The sequence below is a fragment of the Callithrix jacchus genome, chromosome 1 (assembly GCF_049354715.1).
Source record: "Callithrix jacchus isolate 240 chromosome 1, calJac240_pri, whole genome shotgun sequence".
NCBI classification, from domain to species: domain Eukaryota; kingdom Metazoa; phylum Chordata; class Mammalia; order Primates; family Cebidae; genus Callithrix; species Callithrix jacchus.
Window position 1 is genome coordinate 189,623,497 of NC_133502.1, and position 14,941 is coordinate 189,638,437.

The 14,941-nt window shown below is 55.2% G+C and overlaps 1 protein-coding gene and 1 long non-coding RNA gene across 2 annotated transcripts; one reads left to right on the forward strand and one right to left on the reverse strand.

Moving 5' to 3' along the window:
* Nucleotides 1–3,471: 3,471 nt before the first annotated feature.
* LOC144577338 (uncharacterized) lies at nucleotides 3,472–7,771 on the reverse strand. Its single transcript, XR_013520971.1, has 2 exons — nucleotides 7,660–7,771; nucleotides 3,472–5,560 (listed from the first exon to the last, which is right to left on the reverse strand). It is a non-coding gene; the product is annotated as an uncharacterized LOC144577338 (long non-coding RNA).
* Nucleotides 7,772–9,022: 1,251 nt separating this feature from the next.
* On the forward strand, nucleotides 9,023–13,218 carry CYP2D6 (cytochrome P450 family 2 subfamily D member 6). Its single transcript, NM_001204438.1, has 9 exons — nucleotides 9,023–9,250; nucleotides 9,910–10,081; nucleotides 10,609–10,761; nucleotides 10,850–11,010; nucleotides 11,469–11,645; nucleotides 11,800–11,941; nucleotides 12,155–12,342; nucleotides 12,728–12,869; nucleotides 12,967–13,218. The coding sequence occupies exons 1-9, from the start codon at nucleotides 9,071–9,073 to the stop codon at nucleotides 13,143–13,145; spliced, it is 1,494 nt and encodes a 497-aa protein (NP_001191367.1). The 5' UTR covers nucleotides 9,023–9,070; the 3' UTR covers nucleotides 13,146–13,218.
* Nucleotides 13,219–14,941: the final 1,723 nt, after the last annotated feature.

Genomic DNA, 14,941 nt, shown 5'->3' on the forward strand with positions numbered 1-14,941 from the left:
TTAATTAAAAGTAACTTACACACCACAATTACAGTACTATAATACTGTTTTTCTGTGTGCTTACGATTACCAGTGAGTTTTGTACCTTTAGATGATTTATCCTTGCTCATTAATATCTTTTTTTACAGATTGAAAAACTCCCTTTAGCATTTCTTGTAGGACCCATCTGGTGTTGATGGAATCTCTCAGCTTTTGTTTGTCTGGGAAGGTCTTTATTTCTCCTTCCTGTCTGAAGGAAATTTTTGCCAGATATGCTATTCTAGGGTAATGGGTTTTCTTCCTTCGGCACTTTAAATATGTCATGCCACTCTCTTCTGGCCTGTAAGGTTTCCACTGGAAAGTTGGCTCCCCCATGTATTGGAGCTTCCTTGTATGTTACTTGTTTTTTCTCTTGGTGCTTTCAGGATTCTTTCTTTATCCTTGACCTTTGGAATTGTAATTATCAGACACCTTGAGGTAGTCTTCTTTGGGTTAAATATGCTTGGTGTTCTATAAACTTCTTGTAACTGAATGTTGATATCTTTCTCTAGGTTTGGGATGTTCTCTTTTACTATCCTTTCAAATAAACTTTCTACCCATGTCTTTCTCTACCTCCTCTTTAAGGCCAATGACTCATAGATTTGCCCTATGACTTGATAACTTTAATCATGATCTATTAATAGATTTGCCCATAAATAAATAAATATATATTTTACATATGTGTGTGTGTGTGTGTGTGTGTGTGTGTGTGTAAAATTTTATTTTTTTTTGGAGACAGAGTCTGTCTCTGTCACTTAGGCTGGAGTGCAGTGGCTAACTGCAGCCTCTGCTTCCCAAGTTCAAGCAATTCTCCTTCCTCAGCTTCCCAAGTAGCTGGGACTACAGGCACCCCCTACCACGCATAGCTAATTTTTTATATTTTTAGTAGAGACAGGGTTTCACCATGTTGGCCCGGGTGATCCTGAACTCCTGACCTCAGGTGATCCACTCACCTCAGCCTCCCAAAGTGCTGGGATCACGGGCATGAGCCACCGTGCCCGGCCAGTGCTGTGGTTTTGAAACCTCATAGAGGTACCGCGCTGGGGGTCTTGGATGGGATCTGGAAGAATTCTCTGGATTATCAGGCAGAGACTCTTGTTCTCTTCCTTTACTTTTCCCCAAACAAATGGAGTCTCTCTGTGCTGAGTCACCTGGAGCTGGGGGGTGTGGTGATACAGGAACCTCTGTGGCCACCACCACTGGGACTGCACTGGTCACACCTGAGGCCAGCACAGCACTGGGTCTCACCCAAGATCTGCTGGAACCACTACCTGGCTACCGCCGATGTTCACTCAAGGCCCCAGAGCTCTGTGATCACCAGGTAGTGAAGCCATCCAGGTTTGTGTCTTTCCCCCAGGCCCTAGGTGGGGCCAGAGATGCTGTCTGGGAGCAGGGATTATTGTCAGCAACCTTAGCAGTTTGCCTCTTGTTCTATTCCACTGCGGCTAAGCTGCTGTTGCCTCCACTTTCCACAGACGGGGTCCTCTCCAGTGGCCACCACCCCCACCAGTACCTGCTGCGGGGTTCTGGCAGCCCCCGCTGGTGTTCGCTAAGGCTCAACAGCCCTTCAGTCAGCTTGTGGTCAATGCTGCCAGGCCTGAGACCCACCCTGCAGGGCAGTAGTTTTCCCTCTGGCCTAGGGCAGGTCCAGAAACACTGTCCAAGAGCCTAGACCTGGACTCGGGGACCAAGAGCCTCGTTGGTGCTCTGCCCCACTGTGGCCAGGCTGGTAGCTAGGGTGCAAGACCAAGTCCCCTTTTCTCTTCCCTCTCCTCCCTCTCTCACCGTCACCACCAGAGCTGGGAGTGTGCTGGGTCACTCCTGAAGTCAGCATGTCTCAGAGCCCAAGGCCCATGATGTACTACCTGGGTATCCTTCCCAGTTATTCAGGCCCCATAGGTGATGAATCCTACCAGGGCTGGGTCCTTTTATTCAAGACACTGGGTTCCCTTCTGCCTCAAAGTGTGTCTAGAACGCCAGTGAGCTAGGGCCTAGGCTGGAGGTCTCACTCCTCTGCCTGGTGTCCTCTCCTCCTGTGGTTGAGCTGGTATCCAGGATGCAAGACCAAGTCCTCATTACTCCTCACTCCTCTCGAGCAGAAGAGAGGAATAACTTTCATTGTTTGGCCAGCTGTGCAGTCTGAGGCTAGGGGAGGGTGGCAAGCACTCCTTCGGCCACCCTGGCTCCTGGCTCCCTGGGTCATGTGCCACCCCAGTCCCTGGCTCTGAGCCGAGCCCAGGACTCAGAGTTGCAGAGGAACTGTAGTCCTTGGGTCCTAGACCCTCTTGCAAGTTTCCCTAGGATCCTTAAGTACTCTGGCCCATGGTGGGGAGGCTTGCCCAGAAACTCAAGTTCTGGACCCTGGAATGGGTGATTCCTGTCTGGCTAGGGCTGGCCCAGATGCTCCCTTCCAGTTTGGGCACTGACTGAGCAAAGCATGGCTTTGGCTTTGCTCTCCGCAGGGAGAGGGTGGCACTGAGTTCAGTGTCAGACCTCCTAGTCATTGCTCTCTCCCTCCTGCAAGTGCAGAGACTTGGTGCTGCATGCTGTCTGCCAGGGGGTGAAGGACAGGTGGCACCAGCGAATCAGGACTGTCTCTCCCACCCTCATCCATGCCTCTTTCTGTTATAGGAAGGGAAAACCAAGTACTGTGATGGCTCACCTGATTTTTGGTACTTGTGACAGTGCTTTTCTGTGTGCAGATAGTTGTTAAAATTTGGTGTTCCCATGGGGGTGAGGAGTAGGATGAATGCTTTGCTACCCCTCTTTTCTCTTTTTTCTTTCTTTTCTTTTTTTTGGATACAGGGCCTCCTGTGGCCCAGGCTGGAGTACAGTGCTGCAATCATGGCTCACTGCAAACTCAGCTGCCTGGATTCAAGTGATTTCCCCCACCTCAGCCTCCTAAGTAGCTTGGACCACAGACCTGCGTCACTGCACCCAGCTAACTTTTAAATTACCTGTAGAGACAGGGTCTTGCCATGTTGCCCAGGCTGGTCTCAAACTCCTGGGCTCAAGCGATCCTCTTGCCTCAGCCTCCTAAAGTGCTGGGATTATGGGCGTGAGCCACCACACCCAGCGTATCCTTTATTTTCAGTGTAGCTAATGGCATGCAACAGTAACCAAGGGATTGTATATTTAGCTTGTTTCTTGTTACTTTACATTTTCTTACACATCTGCTGTGCCAACTCTGTTGAATCTTGGTTCCATCATTTCTAAATTCCATAGGTAACTTTTACCTCTTGTAATCAATCACAGTGCAGCTAGTGATGTAGTAACTGCAGGAATAAAGCTTCATCAGCCCCTTTACCTTCCTTTCTCCAAGTTAAGCTTGCACTAAGTTTCAGAGAAGCTAATTCTAGCGAATCACATTTCTGAAGCCAACTGTGTCTGGAGTCCCCAAGACCCTCCCTCAGTTCAATGATTTGCTATAAGGACTCACAGAATTCTGAAATGCCGTTGTACTCACTGTCATGGTTTATTACACTGAAAAGATCCAGATGGAAGTCAGCAGAGGTCAGTGGTGCCCGAGACACAGCACAGAATTCCTGCTGTTGGCTGGGCATGGTCTCTCACACCTGTAATCCCAGCAGTTTGGCAAGCTGAGGCTGGTGGATCATTTGAGATCAGGAGTTCGAGACCAGCCTGGCCAAGATGGTGAAACCCCATCTCTAATAAAAATACAAAAATTAGCTGGGCGCTGTGGCAAGCACCTATAAACCCAGCTACTTGGGAGACTGAGGCAAGAGAATCACTTGAATCCAGGAGGCAGAGGTTGCACTGAGCCAAGATCACACCACTGCGCTCTAGCCTGGGCGAAAGAGCAAGAATGTCTAAAAGAAAAAAAATATCCGGCTGTTGCCTTCCAGTGCAATCACATGAACAGTGTTGGATTCTCCCAGCCACAATGTGTGATACATGTACAGGACACTGCCTGTCAGGGATCTCTACCAAGCCCTCATGGCCAGGGGTTTTGCGAGGTTGGTCTTGTATGTATTGAGGACTTGAGTGGCTGACATTAGGTATCAAGTCTCCTGCCCCCTCTGGAGGTCAAACTGATACAGCGAGATCCAAGGTCCCTACCATACATCACATTGTCAGCAGACTGTCGGGCATCGCTGAGGCTCCAGGAATTCAAAGACACTGTTTCCAGGCAGAATACTACCAAAGCACACAGCTCATCTTCCAGGAACTGGCTGAGGTCTTGTTTTTCTTCTAAAAGATACAGAGACCCTGCCTTCCCCAAGCTAATGAGTATACGCTTTACTGCACAGGGGTTCCCTCAGTCTGGAGGCCCACAATTCAGGCCCAACTCAGGCCAGAATACCAAGGGCAGCAGTCCCACCAGCACCATCACAACAGTGACCTCCCTTTGTATACAACACCCCAAAATAAAAGACGAATCATGGAGAGTCAGGGAGCTTTGTGCCAGGGTCACTTCCCAGGGTTCAGTCGGCAACTGCCAGAACGTTCCCTGGGAAGGACCCATGGAAACCCAGGACTGAGCCATCACCCTCAGCCTCCATCACCTCACCATGGGACTGGCCACCTCTCCAAGTCCTCGAGGATGCTGCTGTCCAGATGCCTGACCAGTGACAAGTTTCCACTTGGGGCCAGGCTGGAGCTTGAGGATGATGCTTGTCTGGGCTCCCACCCTAGGGCCATCCTCCCGGTGGCTGGGTCAGGCAGGGCCATGCATGAGCCCTGTGGGCAACAGGCCTGTCCTAGGAACAAGGGTCAACCTTGGACCCATGAGGCACTGGGGTGAACAGAGGAGGTGGTGGCATGGGTGGCTGAGAGTTAGAGACTCTGACCCTAGTCCTGGCTCTGCCACTGTCCCATGTGACCCTGGGCCTGCCCCTCCCCACCCTGGGCTTCTGTTTCCTTCTGCCAGTGAGAAGGCTGCTTCAGGTGTCCTGAGTCCTGTCTTTCTGCTCTGCCTTCTGGGGCTTTGGCCCTTGCTGGTCTGGAGCTGGAGCCCCCACCGAGGGCAGGGACCACTGTCCCCCACATCTGTCAGCACCACAACTGGCTGGGCTGGGCAGGCAGTGCTCAAGGTTTCTAACGAGCATCTGCTTACCTGAGTCCTGGGCAGACCCTCTTAGGGGACAGCCTGGAGCAGAGAACCACAGACACTCAGAGAAGCCACCCGAGGCCTCCCTGACAGTGGTTCCTGCCAGCATTTCTGTAAATGCCCTCATGCCAGGGTGCAGCCCAGCTGTCAGCACAAAAGGGACTTTGGCCTGTCCCCTGGCACTGAGTCAGTAGGCCAGCCAGGGTCCCCTTGGGCCACTCCAGAGACAATGCACTGTGGTGGCAGGGTGTGCTGTTCCTGCAGCTGTGGGACACAGAGTGTGGATGAGGCCAGACTGGGTTTGTCTGAAGATGGAGGCCCCAAAAGGCGGCAGCCAGGCCTATAGCAGCAGCAGCAGCTCTTGGATTTCTGGCTTTTTTTTGTTGTTTGGGAGGCTCAGGCAGGAGAACCGATTGAACCCAAGAGGTGGAGACTGCAGTGAGCCAGCCTGGTGACAGAGTGAGACTCCATCTAAAAAAAAAAAAAAAAAAAAAAAAGTTATAAAAAGGAACCAAATGAAAATTCTGGAGTTGTAAAATAACTGAAATGCAAATTCATCCCAGGGGCCCAAGAGTAGATGAGAACAATTGGAAGAAGGAGTTGGTGACTGTGGAGAGAGGCCACCTGAGATAGTCCCCTCTGAGGAACAGGAACAAGAATGAAGAGCAATGCACGGACATCCAGAGACCTGGAGACGCTGCCAAGTTTACCAGCATACATGCAACGGGAGTCCCAGGAAAGAAGACAGGGAGAAAGGGCTAGAAGAATTAATGGCTGAAAACCTCCCAAATTCAATGAAGAACATTAATCTGTACATCCAAGAAGCTCAACACACTCCAGATAGAATAAACTCAGAGATCTTCAGCCATATGCATCATAATCACAGTCAAAAGACAGATTTTTTTTTTTTTTTTTTGAGACCAAATCTCATTCTGTCACCAAGGCTGGAATGCAGTGGCGTGATCTCAGCTCACTGCACCCTCCACCTCCCGAGTTAAAGCACTTATCTGCCTCAGCCTCTCAAGTGGCTGGGATTACGGGTGCTTACCACCACACCCAGCTAATTTTTGTTTTTTAGTAGAGACAGGGTTTCACCATCTTGGCCAGGCTGGTCCTGAACTCATCACCTCAGGTGATCCACTCACCTTGGCCTCCCAAAGTGCTGGGATTATAGGCCTGGGCCACTGCACCCAGCCTCTTTTTTTAGAATTTTAAATGTACCTTTTAATTTGCTCTTGAGACTAGGAGGCAGGATTGGTACTAGTGTGTCTGGGATCAGAAGAATTTAATAATGTGGGATTAGGTCAAACGGCTGGGTTGGGGGAGGCAACCTGCTCAGGAGGTTCTGCCTCAGCCTTTCCATCCAACAGGACCTCCACCCTCCCTGTCCATAGGACCACACCTGGAACCCAGAGCCATCTGCTGTTGCCCAGATCATGGCCAACAGCACTCTGCCAGACTGCGGCTGGAGCACGAACAGGATTAGCTGTGGAGGGCCATGGCCTGGCCCAGCTCATAGCCTGCACCCAAGGATGGCTGTTTCACTTCTGCCACGACCACATTAGCCTGCAGCAGCCACGCCAAGTACTGTTCATGGATAAGCCTGTCACCCCCAGCAGCCTTATCAACCCCGGGTCAAGCTCCATGGCCACGATGTGCTCGGTGAGCACGGGCTCCAAGCATAGCAGCCACCACTCAGTCCTCCTGTACAGCACCTACTCCTCCCGTCCTCAGTGGATGATCCGGCAGAAGTCCAGGGCCTGGCAGCCACCCTCCCACAAAAGACAGGATTTTGAAAGCAGCAAAGAGCAGAGACATATTGGCCAGGCTCAGTGGCTCGGGCCTAATCACAGCACTTTGGGAGGCCTGAGTGGGAGGATCACTTGAGCCCAGGAGTTCAAGACTAGCCTGGACAACTTGGCAGAACCTTGTCTCTGTAAAAAAAAAAAATACAAAAATTAGCAGGGGCTGAGCACGGTGGCTCATGAGTGTAATGCCAGCACTTTGGGAGGCTGAGGAGGGTAGATCCCCTGAGGCCAGGAATTCAAGACCAGCCTGGCCAACATGGTGAAACCCCATCTCTACTGAAAATACGATAAATTAACCGGGTGTGGTGGCAGGCACCTATAATCCCAGCTACTCCAGAGGCTGAAGCAGGAGAATCGCCTGAATCCAGGAGCCAGAGATTGTGCCATTGTACTCTACCCTGGGTGACAGAGCAAAATTCCATTTCAAAAAAACAAAGTGGGGGGAGTGCCAGGCATGACGGCTCACCCCTAGTATCCCAGCACTTTGGGAGGCCAAGGCGGGTGGATCACCTGAGATCAGGAGTTCGAGAACAGACTGGCCAACATGGTGAACCCTGTCTCTATTAAAAATATAAAAAAAAGAAATCAGGCTTGGTGGCGGGCCCCAGTAATCCCAGCTACTCCTGAGGCTGAGGCAGGAGAATCTTGAACCCAGGAGGCAGAGGTTGCAGTGAGCCGAGATCACGCCACTGCACTCCAGCCTGGGCAACAAAAGCAAAACTCCACCTGAAAGGAACAAAAATTAGCTGGGCTTGGTGGTACCTGTAGTCTCAGCTACTTGGGGGGCTGAGGTAGGAGGTCCGCTTGTGGTCAAGACTGCAGTGAGCCATGATCCTGCCACTGTACTCCAGCCTGAGCAACAGAGGGAGACCCTGTCAAAAAAAAAAAAGCCACATATCATGAACAAAGGATCCTCCATAACATAACCGCCAGATTTTTTTTTTTTTTTTTTTTTTGATACAGAGTTTTACTCTTGTTGCTCAGACTGGAGTGCAATGGCCCCATCTTGGCTCACCACAACCTCCGCCTCCTGGGTTCAAGTGATTCTCCTGCCTCAGCCTCCTGAGTAGGTGGGACTACAGGTGTGTGCCACCACAACCAGGTAATTTTTTGTATATGTTACCACCAAATTTCTAATCAGAGACATGGAGGCCAGAAAGCAGTGCAGGACAGCGACCCTCAGGAAGCCACTGGAGGATGTCTTCACAGGCTGGGGCAAGGGCCTTCAGACTACCAACTGGGAGTCTGGGAACAGCCCTGTTGCAAGAGAGAGGCCATGGCCAGGCTGGAGCCCCGGAATGTGGGCTCGGCTGGGAGCCAGGTGACAGCCTTGAGCCTCAGCCTCACTGGGACCAGCCTCTGGACAGGAGAGGCCAGGCATGGCTGAGAAGCAGGGTACTTGGTGCTGTGTGTGTGTGTGTGTGTGTGTGTGTGTGTGTGTGTGTGTGTGGTGAGAATGCATGTACTCTGAGTGTGAGTCTGTGTGCATGTGAGCATTGTCTGCATGTGGGTGGATTTGTGGGTATGTGAATATATCCCTGCACATGTGAACAAGGGGACGAGAGTCTGGGAGTGTAGAAGAGGTGTGTGCACCATCAGGCATGTGTGTAGCGTCTGTGCATGTCAAGAGAGGAGTGTGAAGTGAAGGGACCAGGTCTGTGCGCCTCTGATCATCATGAACTCCCAAGGCCCCAGGTGAGTGCCAGTGACAGACAAGGGTGGTGAAGGCCACTCTGGAACCGGCAGGTTGGGTGAGGGAAGGGCAAGATCTGGAGGAGGGTATTGTGACCACAAAAGGTACATGAGCCTAGCAGGGAGGCAGATGGCAGGGTCCTCTGAGACCCTGGTTATTCCAGAAGACTGTGAGGGCTTGAGGAGTTGGGAGGAGTGACTTCTCCCACCAGTCCCCTCCACCACCCTACCCTGGGTAAACAGCTGGGACAAGGACCTTTGGTGCGGCCCCTACCTGCCCTGGCCTGACCCTGAACCCACTGGCTGCACATTCAACAGAGCAGGTTGGCTCACAGCAGAGGGCAGAGGCCATCATCAGCTCCCTTTATAAGGGAACAGTCACACACTCGGTATGCTGAGAGTGTCCTGCCTGGTCCTCTGTGCCTGGTGGGGTGGGGGTTCCAGGGGTGTCCAGAGGAGTTCAGTGGGCAGCGAGGCAGCCATGGGGCTGGATGCACTGGTGCCCCTGGCCGTGACAGTGGCCATCTTCGTGCTCCTGGTGGACCTGATGCACCGGCGCCAACGCTGGGCTGCACGCTACCCACCTGGCCCCATGCCACTGCCCGGGCTGGGCAACCTGCTGCATGTGGACTTCCAGAATACACCAAACAGCTTCAACCAGGTGAGGGAAGAGGGCCTGGATGACGGCAGAGGTCCTGAGCATCCCCCACCAGCAGCAAACATGGGTGGTGGGTGAAGCCACAGGCTGGACCAGAAGCCAGGCTGCAAAAGGGAAGCAGGTTTGGGGGACTTCCTGGGGGAGGGCATTTGTACACGGCCTGAAGGATTAGATTTTCTGAATGCCAAGGAAGAGTAGGGCAAGGGCCTGCAAGTGGGGCTGGACTTGGCAGTGGTTGTGCAAGCCCGCTGGGCAGCATAGACTCTGGAGCACAAAGTCCCCTCTGGTGACAGCAGAAGGAAAGGCCTTAGGAACGGGAAAGGGTTCAGGGTCCTGAGCGACGTTTAAATCAGGAAATCAAGGATGAAGAGGACGCAGTGACCTGGTTCAAGCCTTTTGCACTCTGCATTCCTCGGCCTCACTGCTCACCAGTATGGAAGATCATCTGTGAAATGGGATGCTAACTGGGGCCTGTCTGCAATTTCAGTCACTCTTGCAAGGTCATACCCAGGTGACATCTAAACTGAGTTCCTGCGTTATAGAAGTTGTGACCCCCATCCCTGCCCTAGGATCAGGAGGCTGAGTCTCCTCCTTCCACCTGCTCACTCCTGGTAGTCTAGGGGGACCCTGGCTTGACGAAGGCCCTGACCCTCCCTTTGCAGCTGAGGCGCCGCTTTGGGGACGTGTTCAGCCTGCAGCTGGCCTGGACACCGGTCGTCGTGCTCAACGGGCTGGAGGCCGTGCGTGAGGCACTGGTGACCCGCGGTGAGGACACCGCCGATCGGCCGCCTGTGCCCATCACCGAGATGCTGGGCTTCGGGCCCCACTCCCAAGGCAAGCGGTGGTGGGGACGCAGACTGTGTTTCCGCGGGACTCGGGTGGGCGGTAACCGTAGCCCCAGCTGGGCCGAGAGGGCTTGGGGTTGTGAATGTGAAACACAGAAAGGCCAGCGAGTGGGCTGCGGACAGCGGGGACACCACCTGATCTGGGGAGGTACGAGAGTGTGGGCGGGGCCACTGCCCAGAACCACCTGGAGCTGGGTGGGCGGGGCCGGAGCCTTTCCCAGTTGAAGTGGGTGTCTGGGGGGCTGCGCATGTCCTTCGGGCTCAGTGTGAGTGGGGCCGGTCCGGCGGGATCTTCCCTGAGTGGAAAGGCGGTCAGCGTAGACAGAGCCAAGTAGGGAGTCAAGCCCTGCCCCAGGCAGGGGAGTGCAGGCAAGCAAGACGGATGAGCAGAGTGGACCCTGTGCCCACCTGGACGGGGCGAGGCAGTGCGGGAGACTAAAGGGAGCGTAGGGTTGGAGTGGGCGGTACAGGGCCAAGGCCTTCATGCCCATGCTCACGTGTCCATCTGGTCCCCAGGGTTGTTCCTGGCGCGCTACGGCCCTGCCTGGCGAGAGCAGAGACGCTTCTCCGTGTCCACCTTACGCAACTTGGGCTTGGGCAAGAAGTCTCTGGAGCAGTGGGTGACCGAGGAGGCCACCTACCTCTGTGCTGCCTTCGCAGACCACGCCGGTGCGTGATGGGCAGAGGGGCGCAAGGCGGGAACTGGGAAGGTGGGGAACAGGAAAAGTGAGCGCTGCTCCACATCTTCTGCCCCCAGGACGCCCCTTTCGCCCCAACGGCCTCCTGGACAAAGCGGTGAGCAACGTGATCGCGTCCCTCACCTGCCGGCGCCGCTTCGAGTATAATGACCCTTGCCTCCTCAGGCTGCTGGACCTAACAATGGAGGGATTGAAGGAGGAGTCCGGCTTACTACGCGAGGTACGGAGCCAGGGACTGGGGGCGTCTGCAGGGTGAGCTCCTGAGAGATGCCCGGGCTGCAGCGGGCTTCCGAGGAGCAGGGTTTGCAGAGGGGTTTGGGAAAGGACATTCCAGGAGAGCCCACTGCAAGAGGAAAGGCCTGGAGGAGGAGTGGAAATCTCAGACAGGGTCGTGGGAGAGGTGTGTGTGGGTCAGGGGTTCCAGGTTAGGGGGCACTAAGAGAGGCCAAGGACCCTGTGCCTCCTGTCCACATTGGAGAATTTGATTTTAGATTTCTCCTCTGTCAGCCCAAGGTAAGGAGAGAGCATGGAGGCTGGCACTTGGGGAGGGACTTGGGAAGGTCAGTGGTGGGGACAGGCAGGCCCTGGGTCTTCCCTGGCGAGGGCTGGGGCCTGAGACTGGTCCAGGAGAAGGCAAAGCACAGGAGAAATCAAGATCCTGTTCTGTGTCTGGTGCAGGTGCTGAATGCCATCCCTGTCCTCCTGCGCATCCCGGGGCTGGCTGGCAAGGTCTTACGCTCCCAAAAGGCTTTCCTGGCCCAGCTGGATGAGCTGCTGACTGAGCACAGGATGACCTGGGACCCAGCCCAGCCACCCCGAGACCTGACTGAAGCCTTTCTGGCAGAGATGGAGAAGGTGGGAGCAGCTGCCAGGGTGGGGAGCAGGGATGGTGGGTTGAGGGTCCAGAGAACAATGAGGAGTGGCCAGGCAAAAGTTGGGGCTGGTGCATCACCCTGCAAGCAGCACCTGGGTTGACTTGTCTCCTGAGTACCCTCTTGGCCCTGCTCAGACCAAGGGGAACCCTGAGAGCAGCTTTAATGATGAAAACCTGCACCTAGTAGTAGCTGATCTGTTCTCTGCCGGGATGGTGACCACCTCCATCACGCTGGCCTGGGGCCTCCTGCTGATGATCCTTCACCCAGATGTGCAGCGTGAGCCCAGCTGGAGCCCAGTACGGGGTGGGGGGTGGGCGAGGGAGGAAGGGTACAGGTGGGTACTCTGAGCTTAGCTGGGACACCTGGGGCTCCAAGCACAGGCTTGGCCAGGCTCCTGTAAGCCTGACCTCCTCTAATACAGGAGGCAGGAAGGGATGCTCAGGGCCAGTCCAGTGGGTGCTGACCCATCGTGGGGACACGTCTGCCCAGGCCGTGTCCAACAGGAGATCGACGACGTGATAGGGCGGGTGCGGCGACCAGAGATGGGTGACCAGACTTACATGCCCTACACCACTGCTGTGATTCACGAGGTGCAGCGCTTTGCGGACATCGTCCCCCTGGGTGTGACCCACATGACATCCCGAGACATTGAAGTACAGGGCTTCCTCATCCCTAAGGTAGGCCTGGGGCCCTCCTCACCCAGCTCAGCACCAGCACCAGCGTCAGGTGGGTGCTCCAGCATGGGCACTACCAGGTGGGCCCAGTCTGGGACCCCTGGCCTCCCGAACCTCAAAGCCACCACACTGATTGTGGGGTCTCCAGCAGAGTCAGAGCTATCCTGTCCATCAAGAGCCTGTCTAGTGGGGAAGACAGACCAGGCCCTGCCAAAATGTTGGAGGACCCCACACCTGTAGGGAGAGGGGGCAGTGTGGGCACCCCCAGGAGATGTGACTGGGACCTGCTATGGGGTCAGAGTGGGTGCCCAGGAGCTTCTTAGATGAAGAACTAGAGTTGAGCATCGTAGAGCCCAGTCCCCACTGCCACCCTGCATCTCCTGCCCAGGGGACAACGCTCTTCACCAACCTGTCATCGGTGCTGAAGGATGAGGCCAACTGGGAGAAGCCCTTCCGCTTCCACCCTGAACACTTCCTGGATGCCCAGGGCCGCTTTGTGAAGCCAGAGGCCTTCCTGCCTTTCTCAGCAGGTGCCTGTGGGGTGCCTGGCTCCCTGTCCCTTCCATGGAGTCTTGCAGGGGTATCGCCCAGGACCCATGCTCACTGAGGCCCCTCCCCTACCCACAGGCCGCCGCGCATGCCTCGGGGAGCCCCTGGCCCGCATGGAGCTCTTCCTGTTCTTCACCTGCCTGCTACAGCGCTTCAGCTTCTCTGTGCCCGCTGGACAGCCCCGGCCCAGCCCTCACGGTGTCTTTGCTTTCCTGGTGACCCCTTCCCCTTATGAGCTTTGTGCTGTGCCCCGCTAGAACAGGGTACCTAGTCCTCAGCCTGCTCCCTAGCCAGGGGCCCTGGTGTGCAATAAAGCAATGTGGTAGTTCCAACCTGGGTCCCCTGCCAGACCGTGATGGGCCTCGAGGCCTCCCGAGGGCAGCCCCACCCTGCCTCATTCCTGCTTACCCCAACGCCTGGCCTGGCCATGTTTGAGACAGGGGTGTGTGGAGATTGAGCATGTGTCAGCTGGCCTTGGCCCTAATCCCGTCCCCCACTGACCCATCTCTGACTGGTGACACGAACTGTACGTTGTCCCAGCTTCTAGGGAAGGGGCCAGAGTGGGCTGACTAGAGGTGTTGTCAGTCAGCCCTGGGTGTGGCGGAGAGGGCAGTACTCAGCCTGGAGGCCCACAATTCAGGCCCGACTCAGTCTACCCTACATTGGGGCAGTGGTCCCACCAGCACCATCACAACAGTATATGACACCCCAAAATAAAAGACAAATCATGGAGAGTCAGGGAGCTTTGTGCCAGGGTCACTTCCCAGGGTTCAGTCGGCAGCTGCCAGAACGTTCACTGGGAAGGACCCATGGAAGCCCAGGACTGAGCCATCACCCTCAGCCTCCGTCACCTCACCATGGGACTGGCCACCTCTCCAGCTCCTCAAGGATGCTGCTGTCCAGACGCCTGACCAGTGACAAGTTTCCACTTGGGGCCAGGCTGGAGCTTGAGGAGGATGCTTGTCTGGGCTCCGACCCTAGGGCCATTCTCCCAGTGGCTGGGTCAGGCAGGGCCGTGCATGAGCCCTGGGGGCAACAGGCCTGTCCTAGGAACAAGGGTCAACCTTGGACCCATGAGGCACTGGGGTGAACAGAGGAGGTGGTGGCATGGGTGGCTGAGAATTAGAGACTCTGACCCTAGTCCTGGCCCTGCCACTACCCAGTGTGACCCTGGGCCTGCCCCTCCCCACCCTGGGCTTCTGTTTCCTTCTGCCAGTAAGAAGGCTGCTTCAGGTGTCCTGAGTCCTGTCTTTCTGCTTTGCCTTCTGGGGCTTTGGCCCTTGCTGGTCTGGAGCTGAAGCCCCCACAGAAGGTAGAAACCTCTCTCCCCGTCTGTCCTCAGCACCACAACTGGCTGGGCTGGGCACACCTTTTTAGGGAACAGCCCGGAGCAGAGACTCAGACACTCCGAGAGGCCACCTGAGGCCTCCTTTGCTAGAGAACCCTACAGCCTTCCTGACAGTGGTTCCTGCCAGCACTTCTGTAAATGCCCTCATGCCAGGGTGCAGCCCAGCTGTCAGCACAAGAGGGACACTGGTCTGTCCCCTGGCACTGAGTCCAAAGGCCGGCCAGAGCCTCCTTGGGCCACTCCAGAGACAGTCCACTGTGGTAGCAGGGTGTGCTGTTCCTGCAGCTGTGGGACACAGAGTGTGGATGAGGCCAGACTCGGTTTGTCAAGATGGAGGCCCCAAAAGGCGGTAGCCAAGCCTGCAGCAGCAGCAACTCTTGGATTTACTGGAAACTTTTTCTTTGTGGTTCTGAGTCTTGGGGCTGTCAGAGGCTGGAAGCAGCTCGATCACAAGCATGGGACCCAGTCCCAGGGCCTTTACTCATTACTGTCCTCTTCAGAGGCCTCTACAAAGTAGAAACCGCAGCCTTCTAAGTCCCCTGCTGGGAGCAACCCTCCCTCTGAGATGCCCCAGGTGGGCCAGTTAGCTGTGGTTAAAGGACAGGATGCAGCCAGCTCAGGGGAGTGGCCTGGAGTTCCTGCCAACCCAGGGAGCCTCCCGGGAAGGTCAAGACACCTGACTCCTAGAGGCTGCTCCCCTCCCCA

Bases quoted from the DNA above. Each gene is read 5' to 3' on its own strand.
- CYP2D6 (NM_001204438.1), top strand. From the start codon at position 9,071: ATGGGGCTGGATGCACTGGTGCCCCTGGCCGTGACAGTGGCCATCTTC. The intron at 10,082-10,608 runs GCAAGCGGTGGT...TCTGGTCCCCAG, and splicing joins CTTCGGGCCCCACTCCCAAG to GGTTGTTCCTGGCGCGCTAC. The intron at 12,343-12,727 runs GTAGGCCTGGGG...TCTCCTGCCCAG, and splicing joins AGGGCTTCCTCATCCCTAAG to GGGACAACGCTCTTCACCAA.